Source organism: Schistocerca nitens, unplaced genomic scaffold (genome assembly GCF_023898315.1).
Source record: "Schistocerca nitens isolate TAMUIC-IGC-003100 unplaced genomic scaffold, iqSchNite1.1 HiC_scaffold_378, whole genome shotgun sequence".
Lineage (NCBI taxonomy): Eukaryota > Metazoa > Arthropoda > Insecta > Orthoptera > Acrididae > Schistocerca > Schistocerca nitens.
Window position 1 is genome coordinate 566877 of NW_026045912.1, and position 14956 is coordinate 581832.

General features: G+C 43.0%; 1 protein-coding gene across 1 annotated transcript in view; it reads left to right on the top strand.

The window, feature by feature from the left end:
- LOC126230311 (farnesol dehydrogenase-like) overlaps positions 1 to 14956 on the top strand; it is an 87138-nt gene that overhangs the window by 23137 nt on the left and 49045 nt on the right. Inside the window, exons 2-3 of the mRNA XM_049942387.1 lie at positions 8895 to 9057; positions 13902 to 14031. Coding sequence (XP_049798344.1) covers positions 8895 to 9057; positions 13902 to 14031 — 293 coding nt within the window. The remainder of the gene's footprint in view (positions 1 to 8894; positions 9058 to 13901; positions 14032 to 14956) is intronic.

The following is a 14956-nucleotide window of genomic DNA, read 5'->3' on the forward strand; positions in this document are numbered from 1 at the left end:
GGAACAGTTTGTTCTATCTCATTACAATTAGTTTTTTTTTTTTTTTTGCATTATACGTTCAACATTTTTTTAGTTTAAATTGTGTGATATCCCGAGTGAAGAAGTGGACTACCTGTTTATTTAATTCAATTCATAATTACATAAAAGCACTTTCTTTCCCTAATCCCACTACGTTGCCTTGCGTTGATTAAGTCTGGGGTTTGTATTAAGAGTTCGTCTGCTGGTAGTGCCAAGTGTTCACCCTGTAAGTCGGTTAGTGCCAACCTACGCCTGGATTAAAGACAGAGATGATGCACCTGTTTGCTACGGGGTGGTCCGGAGTTGGTAACAGGTCCCCCTGCCCTCCATGTAAGGGAACAGCCGTTGAGAGCCGCCACGATAGTCACTCGTGGGGTAGCGGCTGAACTGAGCGGACGGGATCGAAGGCGATCTCCGTCTTTGCCGCCAGCTTCACCGTGGAATGAGGTATTATGTTTTACACCGTTACTAATCCGCTCTTTTTCAGGACTGAAATAGTTAGCGTGTCGTTACGGCCATTCATTCATTTTTTGGGAAAGTTTGCCTTTACGATTAAAGTTTTCAGTTAGGGTTTCTTTTTCAGAGGCGAGCATGGAGCTCATGTTATCCGTTTATAGTGCTGCAATCACTTGGTGCATTCAGCACACGAGAGCAGCAATAGCTCTAAAAAAATTGTATAGTTTCACTTTTAGAAGCAACATTGTTTTTGCAATGGTAAAGTAACCTGGGCCCTCACCCCGCGTAGTTAACACGTGGTTGTAACGGCTGATGAGTAATTTGGATGACGATTCCGTGTGAAACCTGGTAGGATATGCGTGTGTGACATACTTAAGGTTCAAAGCGTGTGCCGTAAAACTTTTCTAGGCCATCTCATAAATGTTCACAGTTCCTTTTTTACCCCCATTTGCAAGCAGCACGTCCTACCTACTTTGAAAAAGAATAGCTTGAGCGTGTGAATGATTGTACTCACCCCTATGTTCGTTCTTGCTTTCCATACTATACAAAGAAATTAGCTGTTGGTATCGGTTACCCACGTGGTGCCGAATTGCACTACCAGCGAGCTACCAGTTCGTTCTTGGAAATTAGTTAAGGTGGGGATGCATACGTGTGCTGTTAATTGATTATTTGCGTGTGCCGTATTTCGCAGGATGTTTTATTTTTAAGAATTTGCTTTCTTTTGTGAATATGGGAGATGTTTGTGTCTGCTTTGGCCAAAGAGACATTTTGTTATTCGGTTCTAGTAGTAATCTTGGGTGCCAATTTCGATCACTGTCCCAGCAGACGGACTACAAGGGCAGCATCGTGGTCCCATCCTCTTTCCCAGTGCTTAAGTAGAAACGAGATGCCTGTTAGTTTAAGCACCTTCAGTGCGAGACAAAAAACTAGAAGATATTTGACTTGACTTTGTTTGCTGCAATTATTACATTTGTAATGTTTTCAGATATATAGATGATAAATGTCATATTAAGTTTGTTAAATTTCTCGGATCTAGACAATAAATGACCTATAACCTGGATGTCATGGATTTGGTGGTCTTTACAAACCACAGTCCGCTGTAGAGAGCAATGTTGCGAACACAGTGGTGTCCTTATAGATCATGATGGATCGTGGCCTTTATTGACTTGCCCACTTGGTTGTTTCAGCCCCTCCCCCCCCCACCCCACCCCACCCCACCCCCGCCTTATCCGTTGCGCAATATTAATATAATAATCATCAGATCATTTAACTAAACGTCGGGCCGGCCGCTTAAATTCAATCCTTCTGAGCAATGTATCAAGCGGGCAAGCGTGTGTCAGTGAGGCGACTTGGCCATACACACGTCCGGCACGCTCTAGCATAGATACAAAAAGGTGACGATGCGTAACTGTTTCCTTGTATGTCTCTTCCTCTAAGCAGAAGGAACCTTTCAATGTATGATATACTATGTATATATTCAGTACAAACTCATGAACGAGTCTCCAGTTACCATAAAGTGCAAAGTTATTGCCAGAATCTCTTTGCGAGATATTGCAGTTGTACAGTTTGTGTTCGTTATTCGTGGTTCAGATACAACATCTGTTTTAAGTCTGTAACGACACTCGATAAAAATGTTCGAACTGTCCATTACTGCCATCAAGCGGTACACTGGAAATATATTTGTTTGCCTTACATCGTACTACTTTCTAACACTGGTGTTACCCACTGACGACAGCTTTTCTCTCTTTTGTAAACGACGTTACAACGCCTTAAATGCAATGTCGACTTGCTCCCGCTGTGACCTTGCATGCGCTCCAACCTTAATGACTATGCCCCGGTGCAGCTCAGCGCAATTCCACATCTCCACGCACGGCGTACTCCCATCCAGAGCTGGCACACGCAAATGCTCTGCTTCCTCTGACGTACCGACAACAGGCGGGACATGTTAGGCACGGTGGGCTCAGTGTGGAAGCACCTTGACGTGTTCAGATTATATTTGTACGGACACTTTGGTAAACGATAAACAAATCTCTGATATCTCTCTTTCCGCAGCCGTCTTACGAATAATTTCAGCCTTTTATGCTCATATATTTCACACACAGTAAAGCACAGCCTGAAGTGCGCAAGCCGAAAAGTAGCAGCATTTCTCATAAACGTTGGTGGATTACAAATGGTTCAAATGGCTCTAAGCACTATGGGACTTAACATCAGTCCCCTAGGCTTATAACTACCTAAACCTAACTAACCGAAGAACATCACACACATCCGTGCCAGAGGCGGGATTCGAACCTGCGACCGTAGCAGCCGCGTGGTTCCGGACTGAAGCGCCTAGAACCGCTCGACCACAGCGGCTGGCTGGTGGATTTGTGAGCTTCGCAAAAAAGGAAACAGACATGGACACAACTTACTGAATCCCATTCCATCATCCATTATAAAGAGGTGAAGAAATTCCTTACAGATGACTACAGATGTTTTTGAAAGGGCACTAGACATTTTTGCCCGATTCGAAAAAGAGATTTTCTACTACCAATTTCTCCTTCCATCAGATTAAACATAGCAGTTACCACTCAAAACATTGGTCCAAAGCGAATGTTTTGCAGAATCCAAAGTTGACGGTCTTTACACGTTTCGATGCTCTGTTTTAACATAATATTCAGTCAGTCATCTAGTTCAGGGTTACAAGTAAGTTGGAATTTTACAGTAGCATCATAAGGAAACCGTAAACTTTAGATCACAAACATTAATTGAAGTTACCTAGTTTATACGCACCGTCGCATTGTCTTTCTCCTGTGGATGATATCTGGAGCATCTCTCTGCAGCACCCAGCAGAAATCAGCCAACATGGCAGTAGTCGATCATGCTGTGTGCCATGGATCCATGAGAGAAATGTCCTAGTGGGAACGCCCCATGTGCTCATCACTCAATGTACCGCATTTCTCAGGGAACACATCGAGGGGGGAGTAAAGGAAAGGCATCCTCAGGGTCACGTTGCAGCCAGTGACACTGTAAGAAAAATTAGCTCACCCAAAACATCCCTGTACGGTTCGGCTCACCTGTTTCCGTAGTACAGCAGTGTTCAACGGTATGAGGATGCAGATGGCAACTGAAACCACTGCTTTGAAGACACAACTTGCACCCACAGGACATGAGGCCTGTAACTGAAAAAGTGTCATGACGATCTCTCCATTGTCAGAAGATTCTTGGATAGTCTCCCATTAGGATCTCTGGGAGGGGCTGCCAAGGTGGAGGTGACCATGACAAAAAGACTGAATAATCAATGAAAGGATAACATTCTAGGAGTCATGACGTGGAAAGTGGATGCCTGAACGTGGTAGGGAAGCTAGAAAATCTGAAAAGGGGAAGATAATGTCTCAATTTAGATATAGTAGGGGTTAGTGAAATGAAATGGGAAGGAGACGAGGATTTCTGGTCAGATGAGTATAGGGTAATATCAACAGCAGCAGGAAATTGTATAACGTGAGTAGGATTCGTTATGAAAGGACAGAATGTGTGATAAGAACAACCCTATCACTGAACTGTTCACGGTAACACAGTCGCCTGCAAACCAATACAGACAACTATGGTTCAGGTATACACTCCGACGTCGCGGCTGACGATGAAGAGAAGGAGAAAGCATATGAGGTTACTGACAATGTAGTAAGAGGAGATGAAAAGCTAATAGTCATGGGGACTCGAACGCAGTTCTAGGGGAAGGAGTAGTGGAAACGATTACAGGAAAACGTGGGCTGGGTACAAGGAATGAGAAAGTAGAAAGACTAATTGAGTTCTGTAATAAATTTTAGCTAGTAATAGCGAATCCTCTGTTCAAGAATCAGAAGAGGAAGTGGTACACTTGGAAAAGACCGGGTGGTACAGGAAGGTTTGAGTTAGACTACATCATGGTCAGATAGAGATTCCGCAATCAGATACTGAATTTGAAGGCGTACACAGCAGGAGATATAGAGTCAGTTCACAATATAGTAGTGATGAAGAGTATGCTGAAGTTTACGAGATTAGCCAGGAAAAATCAGTACGCGAAGAAGTGGAATACGGAAATACTACGGACTGATGAGATACGCCTGAAGTTCTCTAAGGCTTTAGATACAGCAAGAAGGAATAGCTCAGCAGGCAGTACAATTGAAGAGGAATGGACGTCTCTAAACTGGGCAATCACAGAAGGTACAAAGAAGGTAACTGCGACGAAGGTTAGTAGAAATATTGAATTTAATGGATGAAAGGAGGAAATAAACTGAAGAGTAAAATAAATTGGTACACCAGCCTAATATCGTGTAGGACCCCGCGAGCACGCAGAAGTGTCGAACACAACGTGGCGTGGATTCGACAAATGTCTTAAGTGCTGGAGGGAATTGACACCATAAGTCCTGCAGGGCTGTCCATAAATCCGTAGTACGGGGTGTTTGGTGGCTAGCGGAAGTGTTTAAACTCAGAAGAGTTTTCCTGGAGCCATTGTGCGACAATTCTGGACGTGTCGGGTGTCGAATTGTCCTGATGGAATTTCCCAAGTCTGTCGGAATGCACAATGGACATTAATGAACGCAGGTGATCTGACAAGATTCTTACGTACTGTGGGGCGGCGGTTAGTATTTTAGCGTTGAATTGGTATCGTTGATACATAAATGTTTGAATGCTGTATAAAAGTTTCAGGCTTTTAAAATGTTGTTAATGCTGTCTTTCGCCGTTCTCAACACTGGCTCTCTATTTAGCGTTCTTGACTCCCAGAAAGCGATTTGACAAAACCTGAAGCCTGTAAATAGAGTTCCTAGTGCCCACTTTGTCTGAGAAATATTATTATAGCTGCAGCTTATAGCTCTGAGGAACTAGGAGATTGTCCGGGATTTCTAATCAAAAACGATATTCCAAAATATTTGAGTATATTCTCCAAATCACAAATACACCCACAAGTATCCCTACAACCTAACTAACAGAACAGTTCAGAGTCTATTGCGCTAATGCAACTATAAATGTCCGAATTAAATATTGAAATGAATGCTCGCCATAATTTGATGAAATATCTCATCAAACGCCACGCTAAATAAGTAGTAGAATGTCTGTCCCGCGACGGCACGTGAAAATACGACAATACGCAAACTGAAGCTAGATAATGAAAGTCACTTGAAATGATTTCATGTTTCCGCGCATCTCTAGTAACTGAATACGGCACCCGAGGCTGTTCTTCGCAGTGATACCGATGCGGCGCGACAGCCGACACAGATGGCGTGTCATTCAGCGTCTGGAGAGAACTGGGGCCTTTTTTCCTCGCACAGTGCTCTTATATATAAAGCCGCGGTGCGGACGGCGGAGGGAACGCTCGATCAAGTCGGCTGCCTCGACTAGCCGCTGGGCTAGTAACGCACCACTTCAAGTTACATAATAAATTCTAGTTTCTCTTGCTGAAGGCCGATGAAGCTCCTAATTTAACTGTGCATTCAGCACGCAGGTAAGTATTGATAATAAAATTTTGACGTGGCTAACTTAAGTATTCTGGGCGAGAGAATTAATTTAGTTGCACTGCACGCAGCAGATGAGCTCTGAACTGTCCCTTTTGAGATCCGCTATCGCTATAATTTTATAGATATTCAAAAGAAACTTTTCACAGCTTCATAGTCATAGCGGACCTCCAACCTATTTAAATCTAAACATCCTAACCTTATTTCTTAGCCTACTTAATCTATCTTGCTTCCTTTAGTTTTGAGACGAAAACCACAAAATCATGAATCTCCACTAAAATCTTAATCTATGAAATCCAAAGTACAGTTTTTATTAAATCATTATGAAAGCTGAATCTAAATATAAATTTTGAAGTCTCTAGCTCTTTGCTGTTGCGCCAATTATTTTTGTAGAAAAACGTCCAAATTTCGGAAATGGCTGAAGTTATCAAACTGATATTTAACACACATTACTTTAGCATTACTTCTGACATACTAGGAAAGTTTTAGTTCATTTGCTTGATTTTTAAGGTATTGCGCAACGTTTATGACGTCAGAGCTAGTTACAGCAGACTGACTGGCACACAATTGAAACTGATGTGAATTTACTATAGCGTGAGTAGGCTGCTTCCCTACAGTACTTTTCTAAATACGACTGTGGCAGGTGACGTGTCAGGGGTCTCGTATCACTCCAAATGCACAAGCCCCACACCATTACACAGCCTCCACCAGATTGAACAGTTCCCTGTTGACATTCAGCGTCCTTTGATTCATGACGTTGTATCCATACCCGTACACGTCCATCCGCTCGATAAACTTTGGAAAAATGAAAAGAGACTCATCCGACCAGGCAACAGTCATCAAAAGTCCAACGTCGGTGTTGACGGGCTGAGGCGAGGTGTAACGCTTTATGCCGTACAGTCATCAAAGGTAAACGAGTGGGCCTTCGGCTTCGAAAGCCCTTTTCAATGATGTTCCATTGAATGGTTCACAAGCTGAAACTTGTTGATGGCCCAGCATTGAAATCTGCAGCAATTTGAGGAAGGGTTGTAATTCTGTCACGTTGAGCGATTCTCTTCAGTCGTCGTTGGTCCCGTTCTTGCAGGATTTTTTTCCGGCCGCAGCGATGTTGCTGATTGATGTTTTACCGCATTCCTGATACTCACGGCACACTCGTGAAATGGCCGCACGGGAAAATCCCCACTTCATCGCTATCTCGGAGATGCTGCGTCCCATCGCTCGTGCGTCGCCTATAACACCACGTTCAGACTCACTTAGATCGGTTACTACTGCTACAATGGCTGATTATCGAGATCTAACAATTGCACCACATACTTGTATATATATATATATATATGGGCGTTGCCGACAGTTGCGCCGTATTCTGCCTGTTTACATTTATCTCTATTTGAATATGCATGCCTATACCAGTTTCTTTGGCGCTTTAGTGCATACAAGGGACTTAGAAGGGTAGTTGAATGGAATGGACAGTGTCGTGAAAGGAGGACAAAAGATGAACATCAAAAAAGTAAAACGAGGGTACTGAAACGTAGTCGAATTAAATCATGTGATACTGACGGAGTTAGATTAGGAAATGAGACACTTAAGGTAGTAGGTGAGTTTTGCTATTTTGGCAACAAACTGATGACGGTAGAAGTAAAGGACATAAAAAATAGAAGCGTTTCTTAAGAATAGAAATTTGTTAACATCGAGCGTAGATTTTAAGTGTCAGGAACTCTTTTCTGAACGTATCGTCACCGTTTAAACTGTTTCACTTCCACTCCATACAATTAGACAAGAAGAGAATAGAAGCTTTTGAAATGTGATGCTACAGGAGAATGTTGAAGATTATTAGTTACTTGATCTATCTAAAGAGGTACTGTATAGATCTGGGGAGAAGAGAAATTTGTGACACAACCTGAGTGGCAGAAGGGATGGGTTGGTAGGACACATTATGAGGCATCAAGGAATCTTGAATTTAGTACTGGAGAGAAGGGTCGGGGGTGCAAATCGTAGAGGGAGACATAGAGATGAATGCAGTAAGCGGATTCAGAAGGATGTAGGTTGCAGTAGTTACTCGGAGGTAAAGAGGCTTGCACAGGATAGAATAGCATGGAGAGCTGCATAAAGACCACAACAAAATCAACAACTCGTTACCGACTGGTGTTCTGAGTACAACCGGTGTAGTATGTTGACGCATTAAAATCTATTTGGTGGTACCATTACTTATGTTTGCCGTGTAGTTTTCTTTTAAAATTGCAACGTTAATAGAATTATCAGCTGTACAGTTACGTTACTCAATGATTGTTGTGTAATTTAAATTCAGACAAACACAGCATTACTCATAACTTATTTGCTGTTTGATCAATAACTGTTTTAAGAGAAATCTAATAATACTGAGCAATTGTTGGTTTGATTGAGTGGCATATGCATCAAAGAAAACAGTTTTATTTTCAAAAGACGTTCACAGCTCAGCAAATTACAATCGCGTTTTAAATAGAACAATTGCTTTCGTCATTGAACATCCCATTAATTATCATTTTTCGGCATAGTACTTGTTTTACTCAATCGTTTCCGCCCTTTTCTAATCTTTGGGCCCCGATGCTTCTGCACAATATAGACATTTCAGTCCGATCAAATTACTAAATTTGTTCTCTTGAGCATTAAATATTGACATTCCGCATTTCATTAAATATTAGGGCTTATTTTATCACAACCTTTGAGAGCAGTCTATATTTCGCCACGCAGACAGAACGTACAGACTGCTTTGTCGCCAACTGCGTTTTTTCTCTCTCTTTTTTTCTGCACTACGCTCACATTGTTAGCTACAGTCGGAAAGTAAATTGTACAATACATGTTCGTGGTCTACAGTCGTACTATTACAGGCACTCATCTCAAAATTGAGGGAATGAGTGCATGTTTCTTAAGAATAAGTCTTTTGATAGTAACAGCAATATGTTTCTGTTTCCCTAGGAATGGCAACTGAAATATTCCACCGGCCAACTGTACCCAATGTATGGAGATGTCACTGACGAGGAAAGCCTACTTTCTGTATTCAAATGGATTTCTGATAACCTGGGAGGCGTCGACATTCTCATCAACAGCGCGGGATTATTCCGCAATCCTCTCTTGACTTGTAAGTGACTAATATTCCCTATTAGCATACGAAGTAGATATATAGGATGGTCAGAAACAGTCTGAAAAGTTTGTAAGGGTGTTACATGTTAGGTTGTGCTGAGAAACAATTGATAAACAAATTTGATATGTTGCGCCGTTTTCGGTTTAATTGGCACTGACATTAGCTAATCAGGTCGTTGGGCACGCAAATTCAAACAATTACACGCGCTAAAATGCGGTAATGCACAGATACCTGTGGATCCATGAGTTACCACTTGTTGCAATGGTCATTACCATTTAAAATGTGCCTTTTTCGGTAGGCGAAAATTTAAGCTAGGTGAGCAAATGCTGCGTTTGTTTGGTTTGAGGAAACCAAACGAAGAACACGTTTGGCAACACTGTCTCTGGCAGGCTACTTGAATTTCCGCGCGCAGCGACCTTGCTGGCTAAAGTCAGTACTATTTAAATGGGAAACGGCGCAACGTATCGACCTTTTGTCTTAATAATCTTATTCGCAGCGCAGCCCCCCCTGCGACACCATTACAAGCTTTTCAGACTCTTTCTGACCATCCTATTTAAGTTAGGCTGGGTTTTTGGTAACTTACCAATTTACTACTCAGTTGTCCATCCCGGTAGCTGCGTGGTCATCGTGTCGGATTACCGAGCGAAGGCGCCTGGGTTCAATTACCAGCCATGACGGAAATTTTCACTGCTCTGGGACTGTGTGTTGTGTTGTCATTACGTTCGTGTCGTCATAATTGACATTCCACTTTTGAGATGTTACGGAAATTGGTTTTTATATCTGTCAGACAACTTTGAGCATGCGCTAACCTACACGTCCTCCAAATAGGAGGAACAATGAAAACTTTTTTCAGCTCAATCGTTTGGTTTTGCTAGTGAGAAAAAAAATGGTTCAAATGGCTCTGACAAGGGAACCTCCCCATCGCACCCCTCTCAGATTTAGTTGTAAGTTGACACAGTGGATAGGCCTTGAAAAACTGAACACAGATCAATCGAGAAAACAGGAAGAAGTTGTATGGAACTATGAAAAAATAAGCAAAATAAACAATCTGATTAGTCCATGCGCAAGATAGGCAATATCAAGGACAATGTGAGCCTAGGTGCGCCGTAGTCCTGTGGTTAGCGTGAGCAGCTGTGGAACGAGAAGTCCTTGGTCCAAATCCTCCCTCGAGCGAAAAGTTTGCATTCTTTATTTTCCCAAAGTTATAATCTGTCCGTTCGTTCGTTGACGTCTCTGATCACTGAAATAAGTTTAGTGTCTGCGTTTTGCGACCGCACCGCAAAACCGTGCGATTAGTAGACGAAAGGACGTGCCTCTCCAATGGGAACCGAAAACATTTGATAGCAAGTTCATAGGTCAACCGATTCCTCCACAGGAAAAAACACGTCTGATATATTCTATACGACACTGGTGACAGCATGTGCGTCACATGACAGGAATATGTTGTCGACCCACCTAACTTGTACACTTGGCGAATGGGTAAAAGATTCTTCTACCTTGCCCGATTTAGGTTTTCCTGTGGATGTGATAATCACTCCCAAAAAAGTCATGAAAACATAAGAGTTTGTCACATAAACTGAGAATAAAAAAATTAAACCTTACACTCGAGGGAAGACTTGAACCAAGGACCTCTCGTTCCGCAGCTGCTCACGCTAACCACAGGTCCACGGCGCTCCTTAGCTTATATGAACCTTAATATTGCATATCTTGCCCATGGACTACTCAGTTTGTATATTTTGCTTATTTTTTCATAGTTCCACACAACTTCTGCCTGTTGTCTCGATTGATCTGTGTTCGTTTTTTCAAGGCCTATCCACTGTGCCAACTTATAACTAAATCTGAGGGGGGTGCGATGGGAAGGTTCCCTTGTGAGCACTATGGGACTTAACATCTACGGTCATCAGTCCCCTAGAACTTAGAACTACTTAAACCTAACGACAGCACACAACACCCAGTCATCACGAGGCAGAGAAAATCGCTGACCCCGCCGGGAATCGAACCCGGGAACCCGGGCGTGGGAAGCGAGAACGCTACCGCACGACCACGAGCTGCGGACTTGCTAGTGAGCTTAAAATGAAGTTCCACTTCTTAATAATCAGTTAAGAGTGTGACGGGATACCTCTCTGTAAGAGGCAACTAAGAGTAAGCATTGGTCGGAGACCCAGTTCGCTGATTTGTCTTTCACTACCAGTATGACAGTGGTCTCGTTCGTGAGCGGCTGCGCTGCTTGTACCTCTTCCAAGTGCAAGTAGGCTGTTTAGGTTTTTACGGTGGTAACGCCACGTAGCGCTCTAAATGCAAATCGCTGACTGTGCTGTGTGCAGTCGGTGGCTGGTTTGCATTGTTACAATATTTGCTGTTGTAGTGTTGGGCAGCTGGATGTGAACAGCGAGTAGCGTTGCCCAGTTGGAGGTGAGCCGCCAGCAGTGGTGGATGTGGGGAGAGAGATGGCAGAATTTTGAGAGCGGACGATCCACCAGAAAGAGTAAATTTGTAATATTGGATATCATGAACTGATATATATATGATGACTTTTGAACATTATTAAGGTGAATACATTGTTTGTTCTCTATCAAAATCTTTCATTTGGTAACTATGCCTATCAGTAGTTCGTGCCTTCAGTAGTTAGAACGTTTTATTCAGCTGGCAGTATTGGCGCTCGTTGTATTGCAGTAGTTCGAGTAACGAAGATTTTTTGTGAGGTAAGTGATTCATGCAAGGTATAAGTTATTGTTAGTCAGGGCCAGGGCCACTCTTTTGTAGGGATTATTGGAAGTCAGATTGCGTTGCGCTAAAAATATTGTGTGTCAGTTTAGTGTTGATGAGAATAAGTAAAGAGAGAAATGTCTGAGTACGTTCAGTTCTGCTCAGCTGTTTGTGTTGGTACACCTCTACGTTATTTGATTTTCAGTCATTTAAAATTTTCCAAAGGGGACGTTTCACAAGCAGCTGCCAATAATGAGTTGACAACCTCTGACCACAGCCTAAGACAATTAGTCTGACGCACAGTGGCACCGACATTGGTGGATTCCACCAATGACCGAAATCGGCCGCAACACGCCAATCTTTTCAAGTCAGTAAACCAATACGTGAGGTCACAATGCAACCGACCTCATCGCGCAAAGGTGTGGACTTCATATGACAATAGGTGAAATTCGGCCTACTTCCTCATACACGAAATATGAGTTTCTCACATTCCATAAGTTTCGTCCAGGAAAGAAAGTGATTGGAAATCACATTTTTATCGTCAGGATGCCACACTCGAACTACATCCCTGTCACAAGTAGGGAAAATCTCTGTCGGAAGTTGTGACCGTAAATTATCAGGGGGAAAATGCTCCCGTCGGAGCACAAAAGACGAATACGCCCGTGTTTATGACGCGTGGGGTAGCAGATGTCGCATTCTACCTTCCTCAACACCTTTAAAAATTTTCTCACAAATTGTGGCATACGCTTTTTAAAAAGCAGCTAAGCACACACCCTTGCGAGAACGCCTGAATGAGATACAGCGATGGACTAGTGGGTGTGAGAGAGTTAGGATCATATCCATCCACTCCCGGTTGCCCATTCTCACTCACTGTGTCTCTCTGTTTTCAGACGAATTGATTGTGACAAAGAGATAATGACACTCGTGGCAGGGCAGAACGAAGGAGACAGTGTCAGTGAGAGAAGAAAGTAACAGAGAGCAGTAGGGAGACTGTCGCTATCTCATTCGCCCTTCTCACTGCCGCTGCCCCTTTTCACCGTCACTATCCCTCTCTCTCTTTCACGAGTTCATTGTCAGACTATTTCATTATCACTGGCTGTCACCGACTTTCACTTCCTCTCTCTCTCTCTCTCTCTCTCTCTCTCTCTCTCTCTCTCTCTCTCTCTCTCTCTCCCCCCCCCCCTCCCTCTCCCTCTGTCTCTCTCCCTTCCTCGTCCAGTGCACTGTCACTTTCACTGTTTTGCCAGCGGTCAACTGTGCTCCACTGCCACTCTTTCTCTCGCATTGCCATCATCCCCTTCGTTCTTTCAATACAACAACCACTGCCGCCAAATTTTGTTTCCCACCGCCAATGTCTTATCTCAGCATAAACAAGCGCGAGTATGTTAGAAATCCACAATTTTTGGGAAATTTCTTGAAGGTGCTGAGGAACGTTAAAAGTGGCGTACCAACAGCCCCGTTCTGTCTCTTTAACACAAGCATATTCCTTTTTTGTGCCCCAATAGGGGCACTTTTCTCCCTCCCACAGCAGGGCGTGTCATTCATACGAAAAGAACTTCATAGGTTAGTAAAAGTTTATTTACTTACGTGAAATTGAAAAAAAGAAAAAGGGAAAACAAATTTTGCACCTAAAACCAAATTTTATGCATACAAAAAGTCTGGATCTGCTTCAGTAGTACACACATGGGATTCCCAGAACTCTTCGTATGATGGAAGACACACTTTACAGCATATTTCTCCGTGAAGCATCACTCTATAAACTACCTTCCGCCTCACACCGAAATTTACGTGCGTATTTTACTTGTTCAAGTAGGATACCTCGGAAACAGATAATGATACTAAGAAAATTTTTCGAGGTTGAACATATTTTCCTGAGATGCAGTTGTCGAACAAATTTCAGCGATTTGCTGCGCATAGTCGTCTTCGAATCAGTGGCTTTTTGTGGGAAAAATCGTAAGAAAATTTGTTGGATTTTCTAAGGATCTGAAGATGTCTTTACGGTGGTTATTGCAATCTTGCTGGCACAGAAACTTTTCGCAAAAGCTTCTGCGACCCTGAACTGTAAATATGTTCGCATGCGTGTTTTTAAGGATTCTTTTGATGTAGTTTCGATCTCACTATTATACTGCCAACAGCTGCTCCAACGTCGGAAATAAAAAAGACGCTGGACGTGAACGTGCTGGGTCTGAGCATCTGCACCAGGGAGGCCGTGCAGGACATGCTGAGCAGGGGCGTCGACGACGGCTTCATTGTGCATATAGGCAGGTAGGAGAAAGCTGATGTTCACACGGCTGTCAACAAACAACACTACTTAATGACACCAACATTGGACTTTCATTTATAGTTTCTATCAGCCTCCGCTCACACAAATAATAGCACGACCGGTTTCTACGTCTCAACAAATCATAGTGAGATGTTTTGCCGTGAGTTGGTGACGTTGTGCGCCGCTCATCAGGTGGCGCAAAAGCTGCAAGTGTGTCTCGCACAGTAGCCAGCGGGTTTGCGGATCTAAAGGCCATTCGCACTGGGCGCTGCGACACCGTGACGTCGTGGTGTATTCACAATGTCCGTCACGTCTAGTCAATTCAGGTCACGTGATCTCAACTCGCATGTGTATCCTCAACTGTCTCCTCGCGGGAACTGCAGTCTTTGTAAAATGATTCTCTGCTGTCTTTACGCAAGAAGGGCATATAAGTGAATCGCCTCAGTGTACCACCCGGGAATGTTATGTATCTTATTCTGGAGTGTACTTGGCTGTTTAAGTCACTGAACGCGTTCCTTTTTTTTTTCTTTTTTTTTCTTCCGTTTTGAGAACTGCGCAAAGTCAGGCTGGAGTCCCGCTATTTTATGTGTTTTTGTAATATATGTCTGCAGCGTGATTAGGTTCCTATAATGCGATTAAAAGAATAATTTATTGTACACACACACACACTCACACACGCCACCTTTCCGCTACTGATCTAGAAATTTAGTTAAAAAGGATTTGAGTAATGTTTTTGCGGTTACTGTACCCATTTCTAATAGAGAATCTTTTCGAATTGCTTTCCTTAATATTTGTAATTGTGATCCAGTAAAAATGGTGTTTGGGCACAGTGGTGCGAGCCTACTGAAATAGCTACACAAATGTATTACGAGGTGCATTCAAGTTCTAAGGCCTCCGATTTTTTTTCTCCGGACTGGAAAGAGATAG